The sequence below is a fragment of the Symphalangus syndactylus genome, chromosome 23, assembly GCF_028878055.3.
Source record: "Symphalangus syndactylus isolate Jambi chromosome 23, NHGRI_mSymSyn1-v2.1_pri, whole genome shotgun sequence".
Taxonomy (NCBI): Eukaryota; Metazoa; Chordata; class Mammalia; order Primates; family Hylobatidae; genus Symphalangus; species Symphalangus syndactylus.
The window spans coordinates 36,514,872-36,527,078 of NC_072445.2; the positions used below are offsets into that span (position 1 = coordinate 36,514,872).

At 43.6% G+C, this 12,207-nt stretch overlaps 1 protein-coding gene across 10 annotated transcripts in view; it reads left to right on the forward strand.

Moving 5' to 3' along the window:
* The first annotated feature begins 3,465 nt into the window (after window positions 1-3,465).
* Window positions 3,466-12,207, forward strand: part of TCP11 (t-complex 11) — a 28,883-nt gene continuing 20,141 nt past the window's right edge. For 4 of the 10 annotated variants that reach the window (XM_055263822.2, XM_055263823.2, XM_055263827.2 and 1 more), the window contains exon 1: window positions 3,492-3,586. Coding sequence is in view for 3 of the 10 variants with exons in the window: in XM_055263825.2 (XP_055119800.1) it covers window positions 3,932-4,055 (124 nt within the window). In the remaining 7 variants the exon portion in view is untranslated. Of the gene's footprint in view, window positions 3,587-3,917; window positions 4,056-12,207 lie in introns of those variants that run through there. The other 6 variants (XM_055263825.2, XM_055263826.2, XM_055263824.2 and 3 more) reach the window with 5 other exon arrangements.

A 12,207-nucleotide genomic window follows, 5' to 3' on the forward strand; every position in this document is an offset into this window, starting at 1 on the left:
AAGGAACCCTGGGCAGGACAACTTTGGTCATACTTCAGTGTAAGAGGAAACGGCTTCTCTTCTGTTCTTGGGTTGCTTGGAAATACTTGCATTATGGGTCATTTGAGGTATGTGCACTTTAATAGGGCAAAGATGTGAAGTTATCCAGGAGGGGGCATTCCTGCTAAATAATGGACATATGTAGAAACTTCAGTTTCACCCGTTAGAAGAGTTTAAAGAGGGTCCTGAGGTTGAGGGAGAGCCAGGCCTAACATAAGCCAAAGACCAAATGAGTTAGAGAATTTTTTTTTGTTTTTTACAGGGTCTTGCTGTGTTGCCACAGCAAAGACCAGGGTCTTTGCTGGTCTCAAACTCCTGGCCTCAAACTCTTGGCGTCAAGTGATCCCCACCCGCCTTCGCTTCCAAGAGCGGTTTTTTTAGACAGAGTCTCGCTCAGCTGCCCAGGCTGGAGTGCAGTGGCACGATCTCAGCTCACTGAAACCTCTGCCTCCTGGGTTTAAGTGATTCTTCTGCCTCAGCCTCCTGAGTAGCTTGGATTACAGGCGCCTGCCACCATGCCCAGCTAATTCTTGTATTTTAACAGCGACGGGGTTTCACCATGTTGGCCAGGCTGGTCTTGAACTCCTGACCTCAGGTGATCTGCCCGCCTCGGCCTCCCAAAGTGCTAGGATTACAGGTGTGAGCCACTGAGCCTGTCTGAGTTAGAGTATCTTACTGAGGACCCTGGCTAAAGGCTAGGCTTGAACTGACCCAAACACCAGCAAGATCTTTCACCCTTTCTCAGGCCTCAGGCAGCACTTGTTCATAGTCCCGGCCCTGGTACTTACCATGCCATTATATGTTATATTTTATTGTGTACATAATAGATACCAGAGTCAAGGAGGTGGTGTGAATTAAGAAAAAGTATCTGATCAAGATTCAAGACCTTGCTTACTGTGTGACTTTTGGTTACTCTCTGAAACTTCTTTGATCCCCAGCTTGTTCACCTTTCAAACAGTCCAATATAACACCTGCCTTGCCTACTGAATGAGATTGTGTGCAGAGCATATAGATCTGCGACGTAAAAGCATTCTGTAAATTATTACACAGAAATCAGTTATTAACTAAGACCCCAAACGGAAGAAGTGCATATCTCTTACTTGATCTTTCTACTCCCCTCAACCTCTAACTTTTGCTTGGTTGGTTCTGATGACTATTAATGATAAAGATCATGAAATGCTGTACCAGGGCTGACCCTGGGAAAACTAATTTTGTCTTTCTCTGCTACCTCCTTTCCCTCCTCTTCTGGCTTCGGTCCCCTCCCCACTCTCCACCCTCCCCCCAGCCCCACACTACCATGTGCTCCTGGACTGCTATTTCTTCCCACTGACCCTCCCAGACAATTTGAATATTAAGAGAATACTTAAATAGACGATTTAACATATATGAAAGAATTGTTAGAGGAATTTCAGACATCAGTAGGGAGTTTTACAGCAATGCAATTTTTGTGGGGGAAATGAACTGGTGTTATTCTGGAAACTTTCTCCCAGAAGTAAAAATGCCAAATGGAATTCTCGATTTGCATTTTTAAAGAGAAATCAATAACCCAGCCTAAATATGTCCCTATGTAGTAAGGAAGCATCATATTTCATTGAACTCTTTGCTGAAGTCATCATGCAACTTCCTCCCACTTCTGGTGGTTTTAGGGTGAAGGCTGGCCTGCTTCACAGTTGGCATCCCTAAGGGAAACAGCAGGAGAGGGCGAGGAGGAGGAAGGGGGGGTGGGTTTGGTATGGATGTGTCTGAGATGCTCTGGATAAACATTAACTTGGCTAGGCCACTCCCCTGGCATATGCCTGGGCCTCAAGGTGGGATGGACTTTTTTTAAGCACAAATGCTCTTGGGCGTCTTTATAATTTACCCCTCCAAACCCAAGAGTTGTGCAAGAAACATCCACACTCCACACTAACAAGGCAAAGGTTGTTTTTGTTTTTTGATTTTGTTTTGTTTTGTTTGAGACAGAGTTTCGCTCTTGTTGCCCAGTCTGGAGTGCAATGGCGTGATCTCGGGTCACCACAACCTCTGCCTCCCAGGTTTAAGTGGTTCTCCTGCCGCAGCCTCCTGAGTAGCTAAGATTACAGGCATGAGCCACCACGCCCAGCTAATTTTGTATTTTTAGTAGAGACGGGTTTTCTCCATGTTGGTCAGGCTGGTCTCAAGCTCCGACCTCAGGTGATCCACCCGCCTCGGCCTCCCAAAGCCCTGGGATTACAGGCTTGAGCCACCGCGCCCGGCCTTGTTTTGTTTTTCTGAGACAGAGTCTCGCTCTGTTGCCCAGGCTGGAGTGCAGTGGCACAATCTCAGCTCACTGCAACCACGGCCTCCCAGATTCAAGAGATTCTCCTGCCTCGGCCTCCCGAGTCGCTGGGATTACAGGCGTCTGCAACCAGGCCCAGCTAATTTTTTGTCGTTTTTAGTAGAGATGGGGTGTCGCCATGTTGGCCAGGCTGGTCTCGAACTCCTTGACCTCAGGTGATGCACCTGCCTTGGCCTCCCAAAATGCTAGGATTACAAGTGTGAGCCACTGAGCCCGGCCAAGGCAAAGTTAAGAACTCATTCCAGGCAGAGTTTCTTTCTTTCTTTGTTTTTTTGGAGACAGTCTCGCTCTGTCGCCCAGGCTGGAGTGCAGTGGCGCGATCTTGCTCACTGCAAACTGTGCCTCCCGGGTTCAAGCAATTCTCTGCCTCCCGAATAGCTGGGAATGCAGGCGCCCGCCACCACGCCCAGCTAATTTTTGTATTTTTAGTAGAGTCGGGGTTTCACCATGTTGGCCAGACTGGACTCGAACTCCTGACAGGAGATCCGTTGGACTCAGGTGTCAGCCACCGCGCCCGGATTCTTACCGTAATATTTTCATCTTTTGTTTTGTTTTGTTACTGTACACTTTTATGGTAAGAAGTCATGACAAAGTAATAAAGAGGGACGGGAGCAGATGAAGAGGAAACGCTTCCTTTCTAGTTTCTCAGACGGGGGCACTCCAGGTCTTCACAACACTGCAAGGGCGACAGAGTAGGCTTAGAGTCAAGAAAGGCAAGGGCTAGAGCCCAGGAGGCGGAGGGCGACCACGGACGGAGACCCCAGTGGGCAGAGCCTGGCCCTAGCCCTGGCGGCTCCTCTGCTTCTCCCACATGTGAGGAAAGAGCGCGGCCCCTGCGCCCCTGCGGCGGTTGCGGAGGACACGCTGTGAAACAACAACCCTCCTGGGTGTGGCTCGGCTTCTCGGCTGTCCGAACAGCCTGAAGAAAAGCCCCATGCATGCTCTGGCCTCGTCTCAGCAGTTCCAGCCATCCTTCTCGAGAGGCGGGAGCTGACCGGCATTAACCGGCCGCAGCGAGCCGCTCGAGGCCTGGTTGGCTTCGAGCTCAGGAGGGACGCACGAGCCTGCCGCATCCGGCCCTGGGCGCCCCGTTGCCCCGGCGACCGCGGCGGTTTGTTCTCAGACCCCGGCCTCTCCCGCCGCTCCGCCGCGGTGGTACGGTCCAGGCCGCCAGGCCGCGAGGGCCCCCGAGCGGACGCCAGTGGACGACCCGCGGCGCGGGAGGAGGAGGTGAGGAGGAGGTGACGGCCTGGGAGCCGGAGGCGGGCCTGGGGCGGCGTTTCGGGCGAGGGGGGCACCTCGCCGCGAAGGAAGGGGCCTTCCCACGCGGCCCACCCTTCGCCGGGCTTCTGTGGCCTTAGTTTCCTCGTTGCCGCCCAACGCTCCACTTCTGTCTCACTCTCGACTTCCGCTCCTCCACGCTCCTTTGCCCGTGTCTGCCCCTCAGCACCCCCAAGACCCTGAGGCTGCTACCCCCCTTCCCGCCGCCCCCAGGGACCCCCTTGGCAATTGGGGAGGCCCCTTCCCCGACGCCAACAACACGCCTTTTTCCCTCACCCAGATACCATCAGCAAAATGCCAGACGTCGAGGAGAGTGTGCCCCCGAAGGACCCTGGCGACTCAGAGGGCAGGTCCTGTAAGCCTGAAACCTCAGGACCCCTCCAGGAAGACAAGAGCGGCCCCGAGGACCCCCCTCCTTGTAGGTCCAGCTCGGCAGTCCCTGTGGCCCCCTAGGGGGTGCTTAGTGTGGGGGGTCCGCAGGCCCCCCCATCCCCCAAGTTTTCTCTCTTCACTATCCCTCTCTTGTTTGTCCTTCTCCATTTCTCCCCCACCTGCCTTTACTTACAGGCCCGAGGGCAGAGGTCTTCAAAGAGTTTTTGGTTCTAGAGAAAGAAGTGACCCAAGCGTGATTACTTGAATCTGACAAGATTTGAGACTGAGTCGGTTCAAAGCCCTCCTTTGTATTGTATTTTGAATATGTAGGGGGGATTGGCAGATAGATCTGGGATTGATTTTAAAGAACCCAGGTGATCTCAGACGGGAATTGGGTTTTTTCAGCGCTTTACTGACTCAAGAAATAGTAGTGTCCCGGGCCCAGTCTCTAGCTTGGTTCTGTAATGGATGTTCTTTTGTGTTCTTATTGGGGAACAAGGTCTTCTACGCGCTTCGTGGTAGGTCCAATCTCTCTGGGACTCATGCTGTATTTCTCTTAATCTCCAGAGGACGTAAGTAGTCATCAAACTGAAGAGCCGTCCGCGTGCAACAACTCGAGATAAAATTCTTGACTATTGAAATGCGAAAAATTAGATTGAGGCTTTGCGGCTGAATTAGATTGGTTTCTCTTGTGGCCACATGGGGTCGCTGCTGGTTAACCGAATGGCACCAAAAGGCATATTGGGGGCATTTTCAACAGCTGTGAACCTGATGTAGGATGAAAAGTCCATTTTTTTGTACATACAGTATAAGTTTTTAAGGTGTCTATTTAAATGAGTCCATATATAAAACAACTCTCAGTAAAATGAATAATCAAATTCCTTTTTAAAAAATTGGAAATTTTGTGTATTAGGTTGACTTGCTTGTTACATTACTTGAAAATGTCTTTGTCCTTGGGATCTGGATTTTTAAAATCTATTTCGGTTAAATTTTATCTCTAATTTCTCTTTGAGCTCTCCTCATTCCTGAATTTTAGAGCTGTTTTGGAATTGCTTAGTGCTTTGTAACTTTTGAGCTTATCAAGGCAGGCTATGAACTTTGATTTGTTGTAGTTGGAAAGTGTTTCTGTGTATATTTCCCTCTGTCCCTCAATAAGCTGCTGTAGTTCAATCCCCTTCTGAAGATTTTCTCTTAGCTCTCATTTAGCATTAGTGAATTAGCAGTGAGTCTGTTTACATATTTGATTATGTTTTGCCATTTTGGCTGGAACTAAAGACTTAAGAGAGGCTGCAGAAATAAAGGGAACCTCAAGCATCCACTTAAGGTCCTGTTCACCTTCATGTTTACCTAAGCAGGGACTCAGCGGATTTTTGGTAAAGGTCTACAATCCCCTTAACTTTTTATTTTTAAATATCCTAAGTCTGCTGAAAAGTAAAAAATAATACAGTGAATGCCCACAGTGTTAATATTCTGCCATATTGCTTTTTCTCTCCCTGTATTTCCCCCTCCTGCCTTTTAAAATTACAACGTCATGACTTCTTTTAATTTTTGTTGTTGTTGATGGGTTTTTTGGTTTGTTTTTTGAGACGGAGTCGCTGTCACCCAGGCTGGAGTGCAATGGTGCGATCTCGGCTCACTGCAACCTCCACCTCCTGGGTTCAAGCGATTCTCCTGCCTCAGCCTCCTGAGTAGCCAGGATTATAAGCATGTGCCACCATGCCCAGCTAATTTTTGTATTTTTAGGAGAGACGGTGTTTCACCATGTTGGCCAGGCTGGTCTCGAACTCCTGACCTCAGGTGATCCGCCTGCCTCAGCCTCCCAAAGTGCTGGGATTATAGGCAAGATCCACAACACCTGGCCTTGACTTCTTTTAATTTTAAAATTTTTGAGAGTACACAGTAGGTATGTATATTTATCAGGTATAAGGGATATTTCGATACAGGCATATAATGTGTAATAATCACATCAGGGTAAATGCGGTGTACATCATCTCAAGGATTTATCCTTTGTGTTACAAACAATCCAATTACACTCTTTTAGTTATTTTAAAATGTGCAGCTAAATTATTGTTGACTACAGTCATTCTGTTCTCTCAAATACTAGATCTTATTCATTCTATTTTTTGTACCCATTAACCACCTGTGCTTCCCTGCAACTCCCCAGCCCCCCACCCAACTACCCTTCCCAGCCTCTGGTTATCTATCATTCTATTCTCTATCTACATGAGTTCAATTGTTTTAATTTTTAGCTCCCACAAATAAGTGAGAACATGTGAAGTTTGTCTTTCTGTGCCTGGCTTAATTCACTTAACATAATGACCTCCTGTTCCATCTGTGTTGTTGCAGATAACAGGATCTCGTGTTGTTTTTTTGTTTTTGGCTGAATAGCACTCCATCATGTATATCTACCATTTGTCTGTTGATGGACACAGGTTGCTTCCAAATCTTGGCTGTCATAAATAGTGCTGAAATAAACATGGGAGTGCAGATATCTCTTCGATAGATTGATTTCCTTTCTTTTGGGTACATACCCAACAGTGGGATTGCTGGATCATATGGTAGCTCTATTTTTAGGTTTTTGAGGAACCTCCAAACTATTCTCCATAGTGGTTGTACTAATTTATATTCCCACCAATAGTGTACGAGGTTCCCTTTCCTCCACGTCCTCACCAGCATTTGTTATTGCCTGAGTTTTGGATAAAAGCCATTTTTTCTGGGGTGAGATACAAAGTCATGACTTTACCTCTAAATATTTCATCATGTATCTAAGAACAGGGGCATTCTCCTATGTAAATTTTCTACAGTAACCTTATTTTTCCTTTTTACATTTTTGAATATTTTTACTATAGAAAAATTACACATTTATGAAATAGAGTGACTAATACAGTGAACCCCCATTTATCCATCATCCAGCTTCAACAATGATCAACTCGTGGCCAATCTTTGTTCATCTACATCTCCTCCACATCTTGGAGCCAAATAATTTTCTGTGAAAAATCATGATGCTTCATCAAAAGAGAGTGATAAAATATGATTTATTGTATACAGCTTCATTTTATACACCAAGTAATCATTGTAACTACCATATATACCTGTTATGTGTGAATGCTATCAGCTGTACTCTAGGTCTGCACTAAAAACTTAGAACAGTGGTTGCCAAATGCCCATGCTGGTCTGTGACAAAATTCTTAGCAGTATTTAGTGAAATGAAATCACAAAGATATTGTAATGAGTTTTCCTAAAGTTAATTCGATGTAAGAGACTGCTGTTTATTTTGACAATATTTCCTTTCTGTTTTTTTTCGGAGGTTAAGGTATCTTTTCTTTGATGAAATGATGATTTTGTTGGTGGTAGATGGATTTTTATGTGCTTATTTCACTGTCCATACTAGGCAAAACAAAAAGTTGGCAAGTTGTTTTCAGTTGCTTAAAATATTTTCAGAAATTTTATTAGTCTGTGAATTCCTAAAATCTGAGAACTACTTCTTTAGAAGACCAAATGACTTTGGCACTATTCAGGAACATCTGAGTATTATCTATAGGGAGAGTTTAGCTTTCTTTTTTTTTAAAATTTTTTAATTTTTTAATTTTTATTTTTATTATTATACTTTAGGTTTTAGGGTACATGTGCACAATACGCAGGTTTGTTACATATGCATCCATGTGCCATGTTGACTTCCTGCACCCACCAACTCGTCATTTAGCATTAGGTATATCTCCTAATGCTGTCCCTCCCCGCTCCCCCAACCCCACAACAGTCCCCGGAGTGTGATGTTCCTCTTCCTGTGTCCATGAGTTCTCATTGTTCAATTCCCACCTATGAGTGAGAACATGCGGTGTTTGGTTTTTTGTCTTTGCGATAGTTTACTGAGAATGATGTTTTCCAGTTTCATCCATGTCCCTACAAAGGACATGAACTCATCATTTTTTATGGCTGCATAGTATTCCATGGTGTATATGTGCCACATTTTCTTAATCCAGTCTATCGTCGTTGGACATTTGGGTTGGTTCCAACTCTTTGCTATTGTGAATAGTGCCGCAATAAACATACGTGTACATGTGTCTTTATAGCAACATGATTTATAGTCCTTTGGGTATATACCCAGTAATGGGATGGCTGAGTCAAATGGTATTTCTAGTTCTAGATCCCTGAGGAATCGTCACACTGACTTCCACAATGGTTGAACTAGTTTACAGTCCCACCAACAGTGTAAAAGTGTTCCTATTTCTCCACATCCTCTCCAGCACCTGTTGTTTCCTGCTTTTTAAATGATGGCCATTCTAACTGGTGTGAGATGGTATCTCACTGTGGTTTTGATTTGCATTTCTCTGATGGCCAGTGATGATGAGCATTTCTTCATGTGTTTTTTGACATAAATGTCTTCTTTTGAGAAGTGTCTGTTCATGTCCTTTGCCCACTTTTTAATGGGGTTGTTTTTTTCTTGTAAATTTGTTTGAGTTCATTGTAGATTCTGGATATTAGCCCTTTGTCAGATGAGTAGGTTGCAAAAATTTTCTCCCATTCTGTAGGTTTCCTGTTCACTCTGATGGTAGTTTCTTTTGCTGTGCAGAAGCTCTTTAGTTTAATTAGATCCCATTTGTCAATTTTGGCTTTTGTTGCCATTGCTTTTGGTGTTTTAGACATGAAGTCCTTGCCCACGCCTATGTCCTGAATGGTATTGCCTAGGTTTTCCTGTAGGATTTTAATGGTTTGAGGTCTAACATTTAAGTCTTTAATCCATCTCGAATTAATTTTTGTACAAGGTGTAAGGAAGGGATCCAGTTTTAGCTTTCTACATATGGCTAGCCAGTTTTCCCAGCACCATTTATTAAATAGGGAATCCTTTCCCCATTTCTTGTTTTTGTCAGGTTTGTCAAAGATCAGATAGTTGTAGATATGCGGCGTCATTTCTGAGGGCTCTGTTCTGTTCCATTGATCTATGTCTCTGTTGTGGTACCAGTACCATGCTGTTTTGGTTACTGTAGCCTTGTAATATAGTTTGAAGTCAGGTAGCGTGATGCCTCCAGCTTTGTTCTTTTGGCTTAGGATTGACTTGGCGATGTAGGCTCTTTTTTGGTTCCATATGAACTTTAAAGTAGTTTTTTCCAATTCTGTGAAGAAAGTCATTGGTAGCTTGATGGGGATGGCATTGAATCTATAAATTACCTTGGGCAGTATGGCCATTTTCACGATATTGATTCTTCCAACCCATGAGCATGGAATGTTCTTCCATTTGTTTGTATCCTCTTTTATTTCATTGAGCAGTGGTTTGTAGTTCTCCTTGAAGAGGTCCTTCACATCCCTTGTAAGTTGGATTCCTAGGTATTTTATTCTCTTTGAAACAATTGTGAATGGGAGTTCACTCATGATTTGGCTGTTTGTCTGTGATTGGTGTACAAGAATACTTGTGATTTTTGTACACTGAGACTTTGCTGAAGTTGCTAATCAGCTTAAGGAGATTTTGGGCTGAGACAGTGGGGTTTTCTAGATATACAATCATGTCATCTGCAAACAGGGACAATTTGACTTCCTCTTTTCCTAATTGAATACCCTTTATTTCCTTCTCCTGCCTGATTGCTCTGGCCAGAACTTCCAGCACTATGTTGAATAGGAGCGGTGAGAGAGGGCATCCCTGTCTTGTGCCAGTTTTCAGAGGGAATGCTTCCAGTTTTTGCCCATTCAGTATGATATTGGCTGTGGGTTTGTCATAGATAGCTCTTATTATTTTGAGATACGTCCCATCAATACCTAATTTATTGAGAGTTTTTAGCATGAAGCGTTGTTGAATTTTGTCAAAGGCCTTTTCTGCATCTATTGAGATAATCATGTGGTTTTTGTCTTTGGTTCTGTTTATATGCTGGATTACATTTATTGATTTGTGTATGTTGAACCAGCCTTGCATCCCAGGGATGAAGCCCACTTGATTATGGTGGATAAGCTTTTTGATGTGCTGCTGGATTTGGTTTGCCAGTATTTTATTGAGGATTTTTGCATCAATGTTCATCAAGGATATTGGTCTGAAATTCTCTTTTTTGGTTATGTCTCTGCCAGGTTTTGGTATCAGGACGATGCTGGCTTCATAAAATGTGTTAGGGAGGATTCCCTCTTTTTCTATCGATTGGAATAGTTTCAGACGGAATGGTACCAGTTCCTCCTTGTACCTCTGGTAGAATTTGGCTGTGAATCCGTCAGGTCCTGGACTCTTTTTGGTTGGTAAGCTATTGATTATTGCCACAATTTCAGAACCTGTTATTGGTCTATTCAGAGATTCAACTTCTTCCTGGTTTAGTCTTGGGAGGGTGTATTTGTCAAGGAATTTATCCATTTCTTCTAGATTTTCTAGTTTATTTGCATAGAGGTGTTTGTAGTATTCTCTGATGGTAGATTGTATTTCTGTGGGATCGGTGGTGATATCCCCTTTTTCATTTTTTATTGCATCTATTTGATTCTTCTCTCTTTTCTTCTTTATTAGTCTTGCTAGCGGTCTATCAATTTTGTTGATCTTTTCAAAAAACCAGCTCCTGGATTCATTAATTTTTTGAAGGGTTTTTTGTGTCTCTATTTCCTTCAGTTCTGCTCTGATTTTAGTTATTTCTAGCCTTCTGCTAGCTTTTGAATGTGTTTGCTCTGGCTTTTCTAGTTCTTTTAATTGTGATGTTAGGGTGTCAATTTTGGATCTTTCCTGCTTTCTCTTGTGGGCATTTAGTGCTATAAATTTCCCTCTACACACTGCTTTGAACGTGTCCCAGAGATTCTGGTATGTTGTGTCTTTGTTCTCGTTGGTTTCAAAGAACATCTTTATTTCTGCCTTCATTTCATTATGTACCCAATAGTCATTCAGGAGCAGGTTGTTCAGTTTCCATGTAGTTGAGTGGTTTTGAGTGAGTTTCTTAATCCTGAGTTCTAGTTTGATTGCACTGTGGTCTGAGAGACAGTTTGTTATAATTTCTGTTCTTTTGCATTTGCTGAGGAGAGCTTTACTTCCAACTATGTGGTCAATTTTGGAATAGGTGTGGTGTGGTGCTGAAAAAAATGTATATTCTGTTGATTTGGGGTGGAGAGTTCTGTAGATGTCTATTAGGTCCACTTTGTGCAGAGCTGAGTTCAATTCCTGGATATCCTTGTTAACTTCCTGTCTCGTTGATCTGTCTAATGTTGACAGTGGGGTGTTAAAATCTCCCATTATTATTGTGTGGGAGTTTAAGTCCCTTTGTAGGTCACTCAGGACTTGCTTTATGAATCTGGGTGCTCCTGTGTTGGGTGCATATATATTTAGGATAGTTAGCTCTTCTTGTTGAATTGATCCCTTTACCATTATGTAATGGCCTTCTTTGTCTCTTTTGATCTTTGTTGGTTTAAAGTCTATTTTATCAGAGACTAGGATTGCAAGCCCTGCCTTTTTTTGTTTTCCATTTGCTTGATAGATCTTCCTCCATCCCTTTATTTTGAGTCTATGTGTGTCTCTGCACGTGAGATGGGTTTCCTGAATACAGCACACTGATGGGTCCTGACTCCTTATCCAGTTTGCCAGTCTGTGTCTTTTAATTGGAGCATTTAGCCCATTTACATTTAACGTTAATATTGTTATGTGTGAATCTGATCCTGTCATTATGATGTTAGTTGGTTATTTTGCTCGTTAGTTGATGCAGTTTCTTCCTAGCCTTGATGGTCTTTACAATTTGGCATGTTTTTGCAGTGGCTGGTACCGGTTGTTCCTTTCCATGTTTAGTGCTTCCTTCAGGAGCTCTTTTAGGGCAGGCCTGGTGGTGACAAAATCACTCAGCGTTTGCTTGTCTGTAAAGTATTTTATTTCTCCTTCACTTATGAAGCTTAGTTTGGCTGGATATGAAATTCTGGGTTGAAAATTCTTTTCTTTAAGAATGTTGAATATCGGCCCCCACTCTCTTCTGGCTTGTAGAGTTTCTGCCGAGAGATCAGCTGTTAGTCTGATGGGCTTCCCTTTGTGGGTAACCCGACCTTTCTCTCTGGCTGCCCTTAACATTTTTTCCTTCATTTCCACTTTGGTGAATCTGACAATTATGTGTCTTGGAGTTGCTCTTCTCGAGGAGTATCTTTGTGGCGTTCTCTGTATTTGCTGAATCTGAATGTTGGCCTGCCTTGCTAGATTGGGGAAGTTCTCCTGGATAATATCTTTCAGAGTGTTTTCCAACTTGGTTCCATTCTCCTCGTTATTTTCA